Source organism: Lepidochelys olivacea (genome assembly GCF_965140295.1).
Source record: "Lepidochelys olivacea isolate rLepOli2 genome assembly, chromosome: 2".
Taxonomy (NCBI): Eukaryota; Metazoa; Chordata; order Testudines; family Cheloniidae; genus Lepidochelys; species Lepidochelys olivacea.
The window spans coordinates 193,222,004-193,238,183 of record NC_140412.1 but is presented as its reverse complement, the minus strand read 5'-3'; the positions used below and the strand labels follow the sequence as shown (position 1 = coordinate 193,238,183).

General features: G+C 44.4%; 1 protein-coding gene across 1 annotated transcript; it reads left to right on the top strand.

Moving 5' to 3' along the window:
- On the top strand, positions 1-14,223 carry LOC311516776 (collagen alpha-6(VI) chain-like; the record flags this gene model as incomplete). Its single annotated transcript, XM_084621114.1, has 5 exons — positions 1-73; positions 3,026-3,586; positions 4,885-5,442; positions 7,367-7,942; positions 11,980-14,223. The coding sequence occupies 5 exons, from the start codon at positions 1-3 to the stop codon at positions 12,558-12,560; spliced, it is 2,349 nt and encodes a 782-aa protein (XP_084477240.1). The 3' UTR covers positions 12,561-14,223.
- Positions 14,224-16,180: the final 1,957 nt, after the last annotated feature.

The window sequence follows — 16,180 nt, the reverse complement described above, 5'->3', positions numbered from 1 at the left end:
ATGGATGCTCAAGGTTGTAACTGGCAGAGCGAAGGTGAGGGTCAGGCCCATAATAAGAAACTAGATTTGAAAGGTAAGGGGCTGCTGATTCAGTGGAGAAGGGTGTGACTGTGCCCCCCATAAGGCTTTATGGAATATGCTTATGAATATATATATGACATAACTGGAATATGTTTTACGCTACCTATGACAGGTAACATATATCTGTAAAGGTTATGATCTACTGAATCTATTAATCCTATTTGTATGCATGTATCATTTTTGTATTTGAAGTTATGAATATTGGCTGTGTACTGGCTTGATTTGTAGCCTTTGTAAAGCATTTGGTCAGCTTCTTAAGAAAAGAATGCATGAATTAAGTGCCCAGTCAAGAACCACTTAAACCAACAATGAACTTGAAGATGCCAATCCACATCTGAGCTTTCCCAGGAATGTGGCTTGGCTGGTAAGAATCTGAGTCCTGCATGGACATGTGACTTGCCCATGGGACTCCAAAACTCCATCTTGGAGCTGAACTTTGCATAGGAGAGAGGAGGGGGTCACCACCCACCAGAGAAAGTCTATTTAAGCCCGTGGGAGACCTCCTCCATTTTGTCTTCAGCTGGCTAAAAAGAGAGCCTCTCCACCCCCAAGGATACTTGAAAGAAACTGGAACAAAGGACAGCAACTACAGGGGGTGTGAGTGATTGCTGACCCAGACTAGAAGGAGACTAGTCTGTAAAGGGAAGCTTACTGGGTGAGGTTTTTGTCTATATTCAGTTTTCTTAGACATAGACTTGAGTGTTCTATTTTATTTTGCTTGGTAATTCACTTTGTTCTGCTTGTTACTTCTTGGAACCACTTAAATCCCACTTTCTGTATTTAATAAAATCACTTTTTACTTATTAATTAACCTAGAGTATGTATTCATACCTGGGGCGGGGGGCGGGGAACAGCTGTGCATATCTCTCTATCAGTGTTATTTATGAGGTTACCCTGTACAAGCTTAAAACAGGGTAAAACAGATTTATTTGGGGTTTGGATCCCACTGGGAGTTGGGCATCTGAGTGTTAAAGACAGGAATACTTCTTAAGTTGCTTTCTGTTAAGTCTGCAGCTTTGGGGCACATGGTTCAGACCCTGGGTCTGTGTTGGAGTAGACTGGTATGTCTGGCTCAGCAAGGCAGGGTGCTGGAGTCCCAAGCTGGCAGGGAAAGCAGGGGCAGAAGTAGTTTTGGCACATCAGATGGCAGCCCCAAGGGTGTTTAAGGGGAAGCCAGTGGAGGGGTACAAAGGGGAAATGATGTCATCAAAATCACCTTGGAAACATTTTAAATAGGTATGAAGTGTGAAGGTTGGAGGCATGAGTGCCACACAGGTGAGATTACAATAATTAATGTCTGATCTCATGGATAAAGAAGAAGACAATGAACCCTTTACCATTTTCATGTTTCTTTATCTGGAGTGCTTTAGATTCTTATAACAGTATATTGGGATTGGACTACATCTTTCCCAACCCTATAAGTTTCCTTATACTAGTGTATTATGCAATCATGTTCCAGGGTCCTTTTGATATTTGATATATGGGATTTTTATTTTATTTTTCCAGCATGAAAGCTTGGAACATTCATTCATAATATGAAGATGCTGCTGACTTTGTTTCTCTTCCTTATTGGGAGTCAAACTTCAGTAACTCAGACACCTGGTATGTCAGTATCCTTTGTACTCTGTTGTATTATGTGATGTTTTTTTTTAAAAAAAACACCAATATTTAGTCCCCAATTTTCCCAATTGTGAAGCCTGAGACTCTTGAGTCAGGATCTCTATACCTTATGAGACTTTGTATAATAGACTGAAACTGTGTTTGGATAATGGAGATGGACATTAGATTTACATATTAGGTGTAGATCAGTGCTCTTGTAAACCTTGACAGACTTACATAGATTAGGGCCAAATTCAGAGGTGAAAATGCAGATAGTGTATAAATGAAGCTCACACTTGTAATTTAGTTATTTTCAAGTGGGTACCTGGGATTTAATAACTCAGCATGTGCACAAGGAGGATCCATTCCTGCACCCTACTCACACGAGTTCTGTTGGGGGTCACTGGGATTCTACATGTAACGTTCTGCAGAACTGGGTCTTTGGTATAAATCCCAGGCACAGTGAGAGCTAAATTGAGGCATTGCATGTGTTGTAAGCTGTGAGTTGATGGTGACCCCTCCCAAACAAGGCATACAGGTTACATCAGTGGCTTTGCTTCATGGAGTTCCCCTTCTGGAGATCTGTAGAGTGGCAACATGGAGCTCTATGCACACTTTTACTAGGCATTATGCCCTTGAAAGAGTCTATTCGGCATATGTATCCTTTCAGATTGCAGGATCACGCTGACAAACACATCAGGGTTCCCTGCACCTTCCTCATTGAGTACTGCTTGTGAGTCACCTTGAATTGAATACACATAGGGACCATCATTTGAAGAAAAAATTCTGGTTACTTACCTTACAGTAACTGGTGTTCTTCACGATGTGTGGTCCTGATCTGTATTCCACTGCCCACCCTCCTTCCACTCTGCTTCTGATCCCTTCCTTGGGTTATTCATGGAACTGGAGGAGGTGGTCAGTCCATGTGGTCCCTTATGCCCTCGACTTAGAGCACAAGGAGGAGATGGGCACTGATGCGGCCCCAGCGACACTGCTGTTGAAAAATCTTCTGGTCTTAGGCACATGGAGTGCATACACACCTCGAGTGGCGTACAGATAGGGATCACATAACCTGAAGAACTCCAGGTATCATAAGATAAATAACCAGCATTTCTCAGACATTGTTACTTTACATTGAGGTTACGGCCACTTTGCACCATAATCACCTCACTCTCTGGCAGATTTTCTGCCGCTGTGGAACTCCACCTGGGTTTGTGTCATTGTATAAATACTGGTTGACTCTGGGCCCTAATTACATGTCTATCTGCTTTGGTGCTTCTCTCAGTGTTTCTCTTTACATTTTGTTCTCGCACTAATGCTGTATACAATTTCTTTTTCCGTGTAGGATCTGTGGTCACAGAGGAAGCTGATATTTATGTGCTCATTGATGGCTCAACAAGCATTCATCCTAATGACTTTGGAGACATCAAAAATTTTTTGAAGGAAATGGTTAACATGTTCAACATAGGGCCGAATAAAGTTCGCTTTGGAGCCGTGCAGTACTCACATGTCAAAAGACTGGAGTTTGAACTCAATGAATACAACAAAACAAATGATTTAGAGACGGCCATTGACAACATTAGGCAAATTGATGGGAATACCTATATTGGAGAAGCTTTGACTTTCATGCAGCCACTGTTTAAAAAGGCAAGGGAGCAGAGAGCTGGCAGGGTGCCTTGTCACCTCATTGTCCTAACAGATGGGGAGTCACATGACAGTGTGAAGGAGCCTGCTGAGAGCCTGAGGAATGAGAAGGTTAATATTTATGCCATTGGTGTAAAAGATGCAAATGAAGGACAGCTACATGAGATTGCAGGGTCAGAGAGCAGGACTTTCTTTGTGCAAGAGTTTGACTCTTTGAAAAACATAAAAAATGAAATTGTTCAAGTTATCCGTTCTGAAGAAGGTAAGGAAAATTTTGATTTTGCCCTTTGAACTCATAGTGCTAAATGAACATGGAGCCTCCTCTTATATAACAAACAATTTCAAATTCAAAACATGATAAGCATATTACTCCAGCCTGAATAACTGAAATGTATAAATATACTTTGAACTGAGATGGCTGTCCGCAAGCCAATTATAAATAATGCAGTTTTCTTTCTTTCTTTCTTAAATCTATTATGTGTATGTTCATCATATGCTTTAAAAAAGCAAGGGTATTTTTATTTGGTTTCAATCACAGCATCAAAGCACTCCTTCTCCTTCCTCCTTTTTTCCCTCAGCTTTGTAACAAACAAGATGGCTTTTCAACTGAAGAGGGTAGTCCTACATCAAGTAGTGTGTTTTCCAACTTGTCATGTTGTGTTGCTATTGTCCCAGTGTAAATACCTGTGTCGTGAATTGTTCAGGTGCCCACAGAGCACTAACCCTACAATCAGTCTGCAGTCAGGCAAGATGGCATTTAAGATCATTGTCTTTGTAAGACTGTAATGCTCAATAGCCTTCAACCCCACCACCACCACACACACAAAGAGTAAGAGGAACACAAATGCAAGCTAAATTCTCTAGCAGTGAGCTATGTCAAGTTGGTGTTTGTGATTAACAGGTACATTATTAGAATGCTAGTGCCATATGCTTATACACAGCTGTAAACACCTGAATCTTTTGTGCCTCTATTGATTTGTGAACCACAGAATCTCTTTCTGTTCGGAAATGGAAGTGGCTCAGACAACAATATCTCTCCTGTGTGTGTAAATGCATGTACCTAGCAAACCTCTCCTTAGGAACCCTACTAAACTTATAGCAGTGCTGTCCAGTGTCATGCAACTCGGGTGGCACTCACACAAGCAGCAGCCCTGTCACACCTGTGCTCAGCCCATCCGGATCCTCATGCACCCAGTCAGGCTGCAGGGACAGCTCTGCAGTTGGTTCTCCTGGAAGCTACTGTGACACTTGGGTGACCTCTCTGCCTCACTTCTAGCTGCTCCTTAGTAGATTCTAATGCATGGCAGCAACCGGAGGAGGGGGCAGTAACAGCATGTGAGAGAGGGCCCATTACTGGCCCCAGGCTCCCCGACCCAGCTATTCTCCAGACAGCACCCACCCATCCATTCACCTACCTCATTATTCCCCCATTTACCCAGCACAGCCAGAAATCCTTAGCACCCACCCATCTATCCCAGACCATCCTGCCCCAGTTAAGTCTATTTACTTATTTTTAATGTACAGCCTGGGTTATACTAATATAAATGTTTTCTTCTGTAGCCTGCAAAGAAATGACAGCTGACATCATGTTTCTAGTGGACAGTTCTGGAAGCATAGGACCAGAGAACTTTTTGAAAATGAAAAACTTTATGAGAGAACTGGTGAACAAATCTGACATCAGCGCAGACCGAGTGCAGGTTGGGGCTGTCCAGTTCAGTGGCACAAACAAGGAAGAGTTCCAGCTTGACCGATACTCTTCAAAAAGTGACATTTTCAGTGCTATTGATAGAATGTCTCTTATAGGGGAAAATACACTAACAGGAAGCGCATTGACATTTGTGGCTGATTATTTCAAGCCTCCCAAAGGTGCGCGTCCCGCTGTCAAAAAGATTCTTATCCTGATAACAGATGGGGAAGCGCAGGATGAAGTAAAAAGTCCAGCAAGAGACCTACGTGATCAAGGTGTTGTTATCTACTCTATTGGGGTATTTAATGCAAATAAAAATCAGCTGGAAGAGATTAGTGGGAAGCGTGAGCTGGTTTTTTACGTCGAGAAGTTTGATATTCTGAAGCACATAGAAGATGAGATCATCTTTGGAATATGCAGGCCTCATGAGGGTAAATAAGTACTGCAGTTTTCAATAACTCATATCTATTCTGTGTAGGAATTTTGCTCTGTCCAAATAGTTGAGAATTGTAATAAAGTAAATAAACAGGCATGCTTTCTCCTTGCAATGCCATCTTCTCTTGGAGATGCCTACAGGGATGAGAAGCATGCGAGAAAATGAAGGTAGAATTTGGATCACAGTACCAGGAGGTCTGTCCTACTAGCTTTCAAAGATGCTATATTCTCTCAAACAAATAATATAAATTTCATAATATTTTAAAAGTACAATATGTGTGCTAATGTGTGTAAGAAAAGACTAAGAATCTGATTCTCCCTTATACTAAGGCTCCTTTGTGGTGTTCTGGCAGTGTAAAACATCCTTGGGGACTGATTCTTGTTTACACGAATGGCCTAGTTCTGCCCTCATTTACAAGGGAGCAACTTCTATTGAAGTCACAGAAATTGTACACATGTAAATGAGGGCAGAAATGGGCCCTGTAGGTTGTATTTCCCTGACAGACTTTAGTTGTACTCATTTACACAGGAACCATGAATGGCCTAGAAGATAGGTACACACACACACACAGTCTGGCCCCTTTCCATGTTGCCAGCAATATAGCATCGGAAACTAGTTTTCTTGGAACCGTATTTACAAGTTTCAGTGTGGGTTCCAGAGGTGGTTCAAACCCAATATAGCCAAGGCTTTTAAGAAAATGTGTTGACAGAAGCATTTAAATAGGTGCAAAAGAGGCATAAAACAGTGTACAGATAGATGAAAATGGTAGTGAGTACCACATGCTACTAATTTTGGGGGGGCATTGCACAGCTTGCTGGTGCATAAGAACCTGAAAAATGGAATAGCCCAGGGCCAGGTTATGCCTGGCTCCATACATGGGTGTGCAATGGGGCTGGGGAGAGCACAAGGAATCTCCCTCCTCTTTGCACATTGCATGTTCCATCTCAGGGGCTTACAGGACTGAGATCTGGATCTTTTTTGCATTCACTTATCCAATTGCACAAAACACATTTTTGCTGTTGTAAAGTGAGAACAGATCCAAACCTGCCACTGTGTTATGCCCTGAAAGGTGTATATTTTGTTCCATGTTTATGAACTACAATGTCCTCCTTACAAAACTATTAATCAGGTATTGACTTCCCATCTCCTTGTCATAAATGCTGATCTTTAGTGTAGGAGTTGTTTTAATGGGTTTCACAAAAGTCCCGTTCAGCCCTTTTTGGTCACTGCAACACAGGGCCTTGGGGGCTGTACAGGGGTGGCAGGGCTTCAGTCTCCAAATTGAACATCTTTCTTACACAAAGAAAAAAAATTGCAATAGATCCAAAGCACAAAATAAATTCTGCTATCATTGATGCCTGGTGGGTCTCCATGCATTTCAGTGTGGTTGCATAGATGCAAATGGCAGCAGAATTTGGCTCATTTCCATTAGTAAACAGTACATAAAACTGTGTGTGATGACTCTGTAGAACAAGGGTCACAGAAATTTGACTTAACTCCAACAATGAAAAACTTAAAATATGTTTTTGGGGAAAACAAAAGCTTTTAATTGGTGCTTGTATTCTATTAGAATACAGATTCATAGATTTTTAAGGCCGGAAGAGGCCATTACGATCATCTAGCCTGATCCTATTCGGTCGCGTTACTATTCATTTCTTTCCCCTGTCCCTCTGGATTTTAGATTAAGTTGAAACTATCAGTTATTTTAGGATTAGTGGTTAGGCTCTTCTGTTGTGCACTGATGGATTTTCCCAAAACATGCCTAACATAGGATGTTCAGTTGTATTACTGCCTCCAAAAAGTGATCCAAATTCACAAGCTTTGCTTGAATACAAAGGGACTAGTAAGAGAGATTCAGTAAGAGTCCGTACGTACTTATCTGTTTGGGTTTTTTTGTTTTGTCATTTGTTCTTTTACAGAATGCAAAAGGATAGAAAGGTTAGATGTTGTGTTTGTGATAGATGGATCTGGGAGCATAAGTCCCTTACAATACCAAGCCATGAAAGACTTCATGATTGCCTTGGTGAAGAAATCTGATGTCGCTCCAGATAGAGTTCAGTTTGGAGCTGTAAAATATTCTGATGAACCGGAAACGTTTTTCTACCTTAATAAGTACACAGCAAAATCCGAGATTGTTGAGGCTATCCAGAATGACGTAACTAAAGGAGGTTCAACGTATACGGCCAAGGCAATTGGCTATTCGGAAGCTCTGTTTGCTCAGGAGCGTGGCAGCCGCAAAAGCAAGGGAGTTCCACAGATTCTTATAGTGATAACAGACGGTGAGTCGCATGATAAAGCACAGCTCGGTGACACAGCCAAGAGATTAAGAGACAATGGAATTATTATCTATGCTGTTGGGATAGAAGGAGCAAAACTTGATGAGCTTTTGGCCATGACTGGATCAAAAGACAAATATTACTATGTGGATACATTTGAAGGACTCAAAAACACATCTATAGCAATATCAGAAAAAATATGTGATGATTCAAAACCAGGTAAGTGTTTGTTTTACTACTCTATACAGTTTAAACTTTCCTCATCATTTTATTTAAAAATTGGCAAAGATGGGGAGACACATCTCTAAAATTTCAAAGCAATGTGTATAGATTCATTTGTTTATCTAGCTTCCTTATGGTATTCTTTTCTCTTTAGAAAGCCACCCTATAGGGAAAAAGGGAAGTTTCTTAAAGTTTACCCTTACTTGATGCTACAACTGAGGATTTTCATTGCTTAAATGGTTGATATTATTCTTAGTCTGTGCAGGTTCAGAACTTTCATAAAGGTAAAATTAGGGTACTAACTTTTCACTTTAAAAGGCCTGAGTTCAGGTTTCAGTTTGATTAAACTAGTTGTTGTGGGGATAGGCAATTATCTACATCACAAACGCATCACATGATTTGGCCTGGTTGATGAGCTCTGCTGAGGAAATAGGCAAGAACAAGCAGATGGGGACTATAGGAAGTGGCAATCAAAATGTAATGGCAATTATGAGGAAACTTACACCACGCAAACTGCACAGTGGCATCTTCTAGTCCAGTGGTGGGCAACCTGCAGCCTCTCAGGGTAATCCGTTGGCGGGCCACAAGACTGTGTGTTTACATTGACCGTCCGCAGGCATGGTTGCCCGCAGTGGCCGCGGTTTGCCGTTCCCAGCCAATGGGAGCTGCAGGAAGCGGCGGCCAGCACGTCCCAGCGGCCTATGACTTCCCGCAGCTCCCAATGGCCGGGAACGGCGAACCACAGTCACTGGGAGCTGCAGACGGTCAATGCAAACAAACTGTCAGGCTGCAGGTTGCCCACCCCTGCTACACTTCCAAACCCCTGCGCTGTATTAAGAACACACATTTAAGTGACCAACTAGTCAGATTCATGTTCATTTGCCTGTCCATGCTCCCACAGGCCATAGGAGGGATCACAGAGATCTTTGCACCCCAAAGTAGTCACTTGCATCTTTGCAAAGATACTGTAAAATGCTACTCCTACTAGTGAGGAAATCCAGTTTAGCAGTGTTTTATGCCCACTTTATGCTTATGTACTGGAGTGTATAATGTGGAAGTCAGTGGAGAATCAGGCCCCACAATTTCTACTTTTCCTAATGCCCTTCTCTGTCCCTTGTTAAAACTCAGTACTTTAGGTGCACTTTCTAGGTTGCTGGTCTGTGCAGCTAGTTGAACGATTTATTGCAAATAAATTGTCACATTTGGTCCTTTTTAGTGTTTGAAACTGTTTGCAAATAAATCCTGATTTCTGGCACATACTCCTAAATGTTCACTGAATAGCCTCTGTCATAGGAACAGGGTGACTGGTCCCATGTACTGGATAGCCTGGGGCTAAGCCAGCCCTAATTGCAGGATGAACCACACCTGGGTTGAATCAGGAGCTGGCAGGATAAAAAGAGCAGGAAGCTTCAGGGGGTGGGAGATAAAGTTGCAATTAGGCCTACAGATTGCAGGGAGGGAAGCAAGAAGGTGCCTGTAAAGGTCCTGAGTCAACAGGGAAAAAAGTTGAAGTTGGAGGAAGGTCTCTAGGCAGTGAGGCCTGGGAGAGACCCTGAATAAGCAGGAGAGAGACTGTAAAGGCCAGCTGGGATGAAGACTGTGTGAATTTGTGTTTTGCATGTTAATCTGGAGAGAGACCTTGAACTGCTTGGGGCCTTCACGGCCAGTATGTGTCAGAGGACTCAATAAATGGGATGTCTTTGGTGGGATTCTTGGAACCACTTCTGAACTATGAGATCTAAAGGGCCATGGAAGGTGGATAACAGAGTCAGGGTGCTGCAGAATGATCTCTGGCTGCAAGGGGCTGCCCAGGGGGCAGTGAGCAGGCCTGTGCTACAGTGACCCTATGGGCTTTTTGCTAACTGTCCACTTATTTTCTATTCATTATTTGCACCGTTAGCTAGCCAACATAAGTCACAGCATGATTCTGCTCCCTGATTGGATGAGTAAATTTTTTTCCCCCACAGGTGAATAAAGAATAACAAGTAACAATGTATTTCTGGTGTACATTTTCAGATGAGCATTCAGATTAAATTCACGGCACTCCTGTGACTCCCACAGTTTTCTCACTCGTCTGGCAGCTGTTGGAATATTTGCAAGTGATGAATAACATGATTCCATGGATACCATCAGTGTGAATGTATTTAGTCACAAGAATATTTACAAATTGCTGTTTGTATTATTTGACCGGTGCCCTGGGTCAGAGTGGACTGTAATCAACCTCTCCTCCTGGGGCTACTGGAGTGCTGCTGTCCACCAAACTTCTTTAGATAGTCAGTAGTATGACAGCTTTACTGCGCCTCAGAGGCAAGCACCATAGGGGCTAGGTCCTGTAGGGCTCCCAGGAAGCACTCGGAGGCATGCCTGTGTGAACGAATAGTTGACTACGGCTGGGAGGAAAGCTCATGCATTACAACGCCTTAGGTTAGATCTACACTGACAGTGGGGTGCAAAGTACATATGCTACATGCCCCTCTACCCCAGGTATAAAGACCACAAGACAGAGAGGCTCTGCTTAGGTAAAAAAAAAGACATGCCTGAACCTTCAGGCATGTATCCTATCTCTCTTACGTGCCCAAGTCGTGCCTCAACTGTCTATGCTATTTTTAGCAGTATAGTGTCTCTCTTGCGAGGAAAGGCTCTAGCAAGCATCAGGCAGTGAGGAAAGGCTCTGGCAGCTCCCTGTTGCCTGAGCCTTTTCCCTGAGGTGTAGATACCCAGTACAGTGTTGATGCAGCCTGCTTTTCACCGTGGTGTGTAGCTACACATATCCTACACACCGCCACCAGTGTAGACAAGGCTTTTGTCAGTTACAACAATGACCATTGTTAACTTGGCCATAAGGGGAAAGTCCAGTAAAGGGTTGGGTCTCCTGAAGCCTAGTAGTTGAGGTTCTTCTAATCCATTCTGTTATCTGAGAACAATAGCAGAACACCTGCTGGAATGTGTAAGGTCTGCAGTTCACTGGCTTATTTGGGGGGCCCTTCCATGCTAGCATCCAGTTGTTGCACAGACTGCTTTCCCTGTTGTGAGAATTAGGCTGCCCCTGCATTGCCCCACATGCCCTGTTTTATGTATGCCTGTCCCTTTACAAATACCTTGTTCGGTTTCTGCTTCTGGAAACTCCTCCAAGCTCCCCTGTATTCAGCAATGTCCTTTGCCTGAATCTCTGCTCCTCCCGACAGGTTCTGTGTGAGCCTGTAACAGCCCACTGTTGCTCCAGTCTCAAAAACCTCACCCCATGGAGCTCTGCTCCCACCAGTGAGGAACAGAAATCCCCATCCCATGCCGGATCCAAGCAGGAGATGCCTGGGAATATGGGCTCACAGCCACATCTCCCTGACCACTTAGAAAAACAGCAGGAGGAGCTTTGGAGTGTTAAAGCCCCAGCTCCAGAAACTTTTCTTGTTCCTCCAGCAGCAGAGCAGGGAACGAGGGGGCAGGGGGGCGGGTTGTTGTTAGGGAGTGCCTTCACTCACCCCCAATCATGTTATCAGAATTTTTGTCCTCTAAAATACAAACTCTGATCTGCCTTTACAACTGATTTGCTGTTTGTCCTAATCTCCTTCCATCTCTCTTCAACTACCACACTCCTCCGGCTGTGGGATGTCAGCCAGCCTCCATCTCTCTTCTCTTTTTCCTTCGGAACTTTCCTTCTCTTCCCCTCAGTCTTCCTCTCCGCACTATCTTTCCCTCTCCACACTCCCTCATGCTCATTCTCTCCCCAAAGTGAGCTTAAAAAAACCCAAATAGGATTATGATTATTTCCATGCAATAAAAATATACATAAAGTGAATCAACAAGATGTGTGCAGAGCCCCCAAAGCAATCACACAGTCTTGTATTTGTAAGCCTTGTCCTGCTCTCACCTTCCCCACTTCCTTTGTGTTTGTCTGCACTTGTTTTGTCTTATCTTGTCTCTGTTTAGACTGAAACTCTTTGAGGCCAGGGAGCCTGTCCATTTGTCTGCGAAGAGCCCAGCGCATTAGGAGCACTATATAAATAATAAGCTAATTTTCCTTTTTTCCATTTCAGAGTGTGAAATTCAAGCAGACCTTGTTTTCTTGATTGATGGTTCCAATTCTATATACCCAGATGACTTCACCAGGATGAAGAATTTCTTGAAAGATATAATAGATCAGATTGATTATGATCACAATGTTGAAATTGGCATTGCCCAGTACAGTGACAGATATAAAAAAGAATTTGGCCTGGGTGCTTTTCAGAGCAAATCAGAACTGAACATTCAAATTCAGAACATTAAACAGATGACAGGAACTCGCACTTTAATTGGAGCTGCACTTAGGAAGGTGAAGGAATTCTTTGCACCAGGCGGCAGCAGAAGAGTAACAAGAAATGTCCGACCAGTTTTGCTGGTAGTCACTGACGGGAAGTCGTTTGATGATGTTGCTGAACCAGCAGAAGATCTGAGAAGGGAAGGTGTTCATATATATGCTATAGGAGTTGGGTATATTGATCACTCGCAGCTCATGCAAATAGCTGGCGTCTCAGAAAGGAAGTACACTGTTCATGATTTCAAAGAGCTGAAGACTATTAAAAAAAGACTAGTTGATGACCTATGTAAACCTGATATTCCTACAAGTATAAATGAATAAGGGGGAAATTCAGATTTCAATCCTGACTTCTTGTCTCTGTCCCACTTCTAGAGCTCTTTTTCTTCATACTTATATCGTTTTTGACCATCACTGGTCTAATAAAAGCCAGGTTTGAATTTTCTAGCTGCAGGATTTATAAATTACTCTGGCCCAAAATTACTGATTGGAACATGCAGGGAAAATGCTTTGTTTACATACTCCTGTAACACACACATGGCTGCACCTGTTTTGCTACTACTTGCAAAATAAACTAGGGGGTTGCACACTTTGTTGCTTCTGTAGGTCAATTTCACTGCACACACTGGGGGCTCCTTGCTTTCATCTGTTCCTTCTCACAAACTCTGTGTGCCCCTCTCCCATCCCCCTCTATTTCAGGGATTCAGTGCAACCTGATCCTCATGGCAGGAGCTCTGTGTCCCTCCCGTGCCCTGTCTCCAACTTCCTCTTCTCCCCTCACTGTTCTTTTTTCTTTCTGTCTGAGAGAGAAGTAATTACAGACTTGGTTGAAGCTGCCTTCTTAGAAGATGCCCGTTCAAAAGTTATTGTATTTCATCCAAATAGAGAGAGGAATGCCATCAAGTTAACTGTAGGCTCCTCGCTATGCCTAGCCAATAGAAATTCACCTTTGGGCTGAGTCAAAGCATGCTGGGACAGAGCCATGCTGAGAAGTCTTAGCAAGCTCCCTGGTGGCCACTCTTCCTTTCTTGTACTGAGCAGATCTTGGTAGAAGGCAGAATCTGGCCAGCTAACCTCCACTGCCTTGAAAACAGAGCTTCTGATCCTTTACAATCACTTTCCTTCAGCTTATATGCTTTAATGTCAAGGTTTCCCCACCCCTCCCCTGTGCTTCTTCCCTTTGCTTCAGCTATTCTGATTTTTAGCCTGCAAGTTATTGACTCAGAGGAGCCTCCTGTTTACTTTCCCATTGAAGAAAGGAGTTGATTTTCCTTTGCCTTGCCTGATATTTTACTCTTCACCTCCTCTTTGGGCTGGCACCTTCCCTGCCCTCACAGCCATTGACTGAGCTGCTCTCTCCTTTCTTTTACTAGAGCCAGGTCCTAGAGCTTGAGACTAATGAAAACAAATCTCCAGATTGGGAAAGAGTATCACTTGCTTCCTTTTCCCTGTATGCCTTTGCCCTCTTTCTCTGATGTGGGGGTGCAGCTGCTCTAACCCTGTCATGTAGTAGCACTGGCAGTAGCAAGAACATAGGAAGACTTAATTGGTGGCAAAAGAAATAAGTGATTTGTTCACAAGGTGAAGACATATCTAAATTTGAATATTTGATTTTAACCTTTTAAATTGAATCATATGTTTTATTTACACATTGCAAATTCTTTACTTTCTTCCTGCTTCATAGCTTTAAATTTCTAAAGTGGATGTTTTATACTTATTTTTCCAATTAGTTTCCTAACTGTTGAGCCTAGTTCTGCCCTCATTTAGGGTGCAACTTCTATTGAAGTCATAGAAATTGTACACATGTAAATGAGGGCAGAAATGGGCCCTATAGGTCAGCAGTTCTCAAACTTTTTTTCCCCATGGACCAATTGAAAATTGCTGAGGGTCTTGGCGGACCACTTAATGATCTTTCCAAATGTTGTTTGTACCTTTATCTAACTATTGTAAAGTGCTTTGCATAAAAGTGCTATATAAAAAAATGTTTTTCTGTTCTACAAATAAAAGCACACAACTCATATTTTAATATCAGTAGTCTTACCTTTCTAATGCGACGGCTGTGCCCTTTCTCCCCAGCCATGGCAGCCCCTGAGCTGGGGTTAGGAAGGATGGGGGTCTCTCCCTTTCTCCCCCACTGCAGCAGCCCCTGATCTGGGACTTGGAAGGAGGGCTGTCTCTCCCCAGCAGCTGCAGCCCTGGAGCTGGGGAGAGTCGCCTCTTTCTCTGGCTGCCGCAGCTCTGCATGTTCCAAATTCCCCCCACCCCCTCTTCTCACCCCACTGCCCCCTCCCATCTACCCCCTATTGCCCCAAGGCCACCACCTCACCTTACATGTGCATCTTCTCCAGGGTCCAGGCACCTAATTCGTGGAGCCACGCCTGCCCAGCTCCACTAATTAGGTGGGTGGCCCTTCATTGTCTTGTGTGCGGCCTCCCAGGCACGCACCTGAATGGAGCTTGCGGACCACTGTTTGAGAACCTCTGCTTTAGGTTGTATTTACCTGATAGACTTTAGTAGTACTCTTTTACACAGGAACCGTGAATGGCCTAGAAAAAGATAAGATAGGACACACACACACACAGAGTCTGGCCCCTATCCATGTTGCCAGTAATACAGCACCGGGCGTATTTACAAGTTTCAGTGTGGGTTCCAGATGCGGTTCAAACCCAATGTAGCCAAGGCTTTTAAGAAAATGTGTTGACAGAAGCATTTAAATAGGTGCAAAAGAGGCATAAAACTGTGTACAGATAGATCAGGGGTGGCCAACCTGGGGCTCCGGAGCCACATGCAGCTCTTCAGAAGTTAACATGCGGCTCCTTGTACAGGCACCGACTCCGGGGCCGGAGCTACAGGCGCCAACTTTCCATTGTGCTGGGGGGTGCTCACTGCTCAACCCCTGGCTCTGCCACAGGCCCTGCCCCCACTCCACCCCTTCCCGCCCCCTCCCCTGAGCCTGCCATGGCCTTGCTCCTCCCCTGCACCCCTGAGCCTCCTGCATGCCACAAAACAGCTGATCAGGAGGGAGGGGGAAGGCGCTGATCGGTGGGGCTGCCAGTGGGTGGGAGGTGCTGGGAGCGGGGTGGGGGAGCTAATGGAGGGGCTGCTGATGAAATACTGTGGCTCTTTGGCAACGTACATGGGTAAATTCTGGCTCCTTCTCAGGCTCAGGTTGGCCGCCTCTGAAATAGATGAAAATGGTAGTGAGTACCACATGCTACTCATTTTTGGGGGGGCCCAGTCCAGGACTGTGTGAAATGAACTCACAGGAACTAAGGACCATCACAAACCTCTCCACCTTCCACTCCAAGGGCAAGGTGTTTTCCTTTGACCTGGCCTTCTCTAAGGCCCCGTCTACACTGGCAAGTTTCCGCGCAGTAAAGCAGCTTTCTGCGCTGTGACTCCCGAGGTGCACACACTGCCAAGCCACTTAGTGCGCAGAAACTGCACAGCTCTAAAAAAACCACCCCGACGAGAGGCGTACGGCTTTCTGCGCCGGGGCTACAGCGCTGCGGTGCCGGTGTAGACACCGTGGCAATGACACTGCCGTGATTGGCCTCCAGGAGGTGTCCCACAATGCCTGTTCTTGCCTCTCTGGTCATCTGTTTGCACTCTACTACCCTGCCCTCAGGTGACCAATCGTCAGCCTCATCCTGTAAATTCCTTTGCAAATTTGGAAGTCCCCTTCCTCTTTGCTTGGTGATGCGTGCAGCCGTCTCAGCGCATCTTTCCAGGTGGCCATGCCTGCTCCATGCACCACGCGATCCCCTGCTTGGAGCAGTGCTGAGCTGCTGGACCTCATCGGCATTTGGGGAGAGGAGGCTGTCCAGTCCCAGCTGCACTCCAGCCATAGGAATTATGATACCTATGGAGAAATTTCACGATGCATGATAGAAAGGGGCCATGACCAGGACACACTGCAGTGTAGGGCCAAAGTGAAGGAGCTG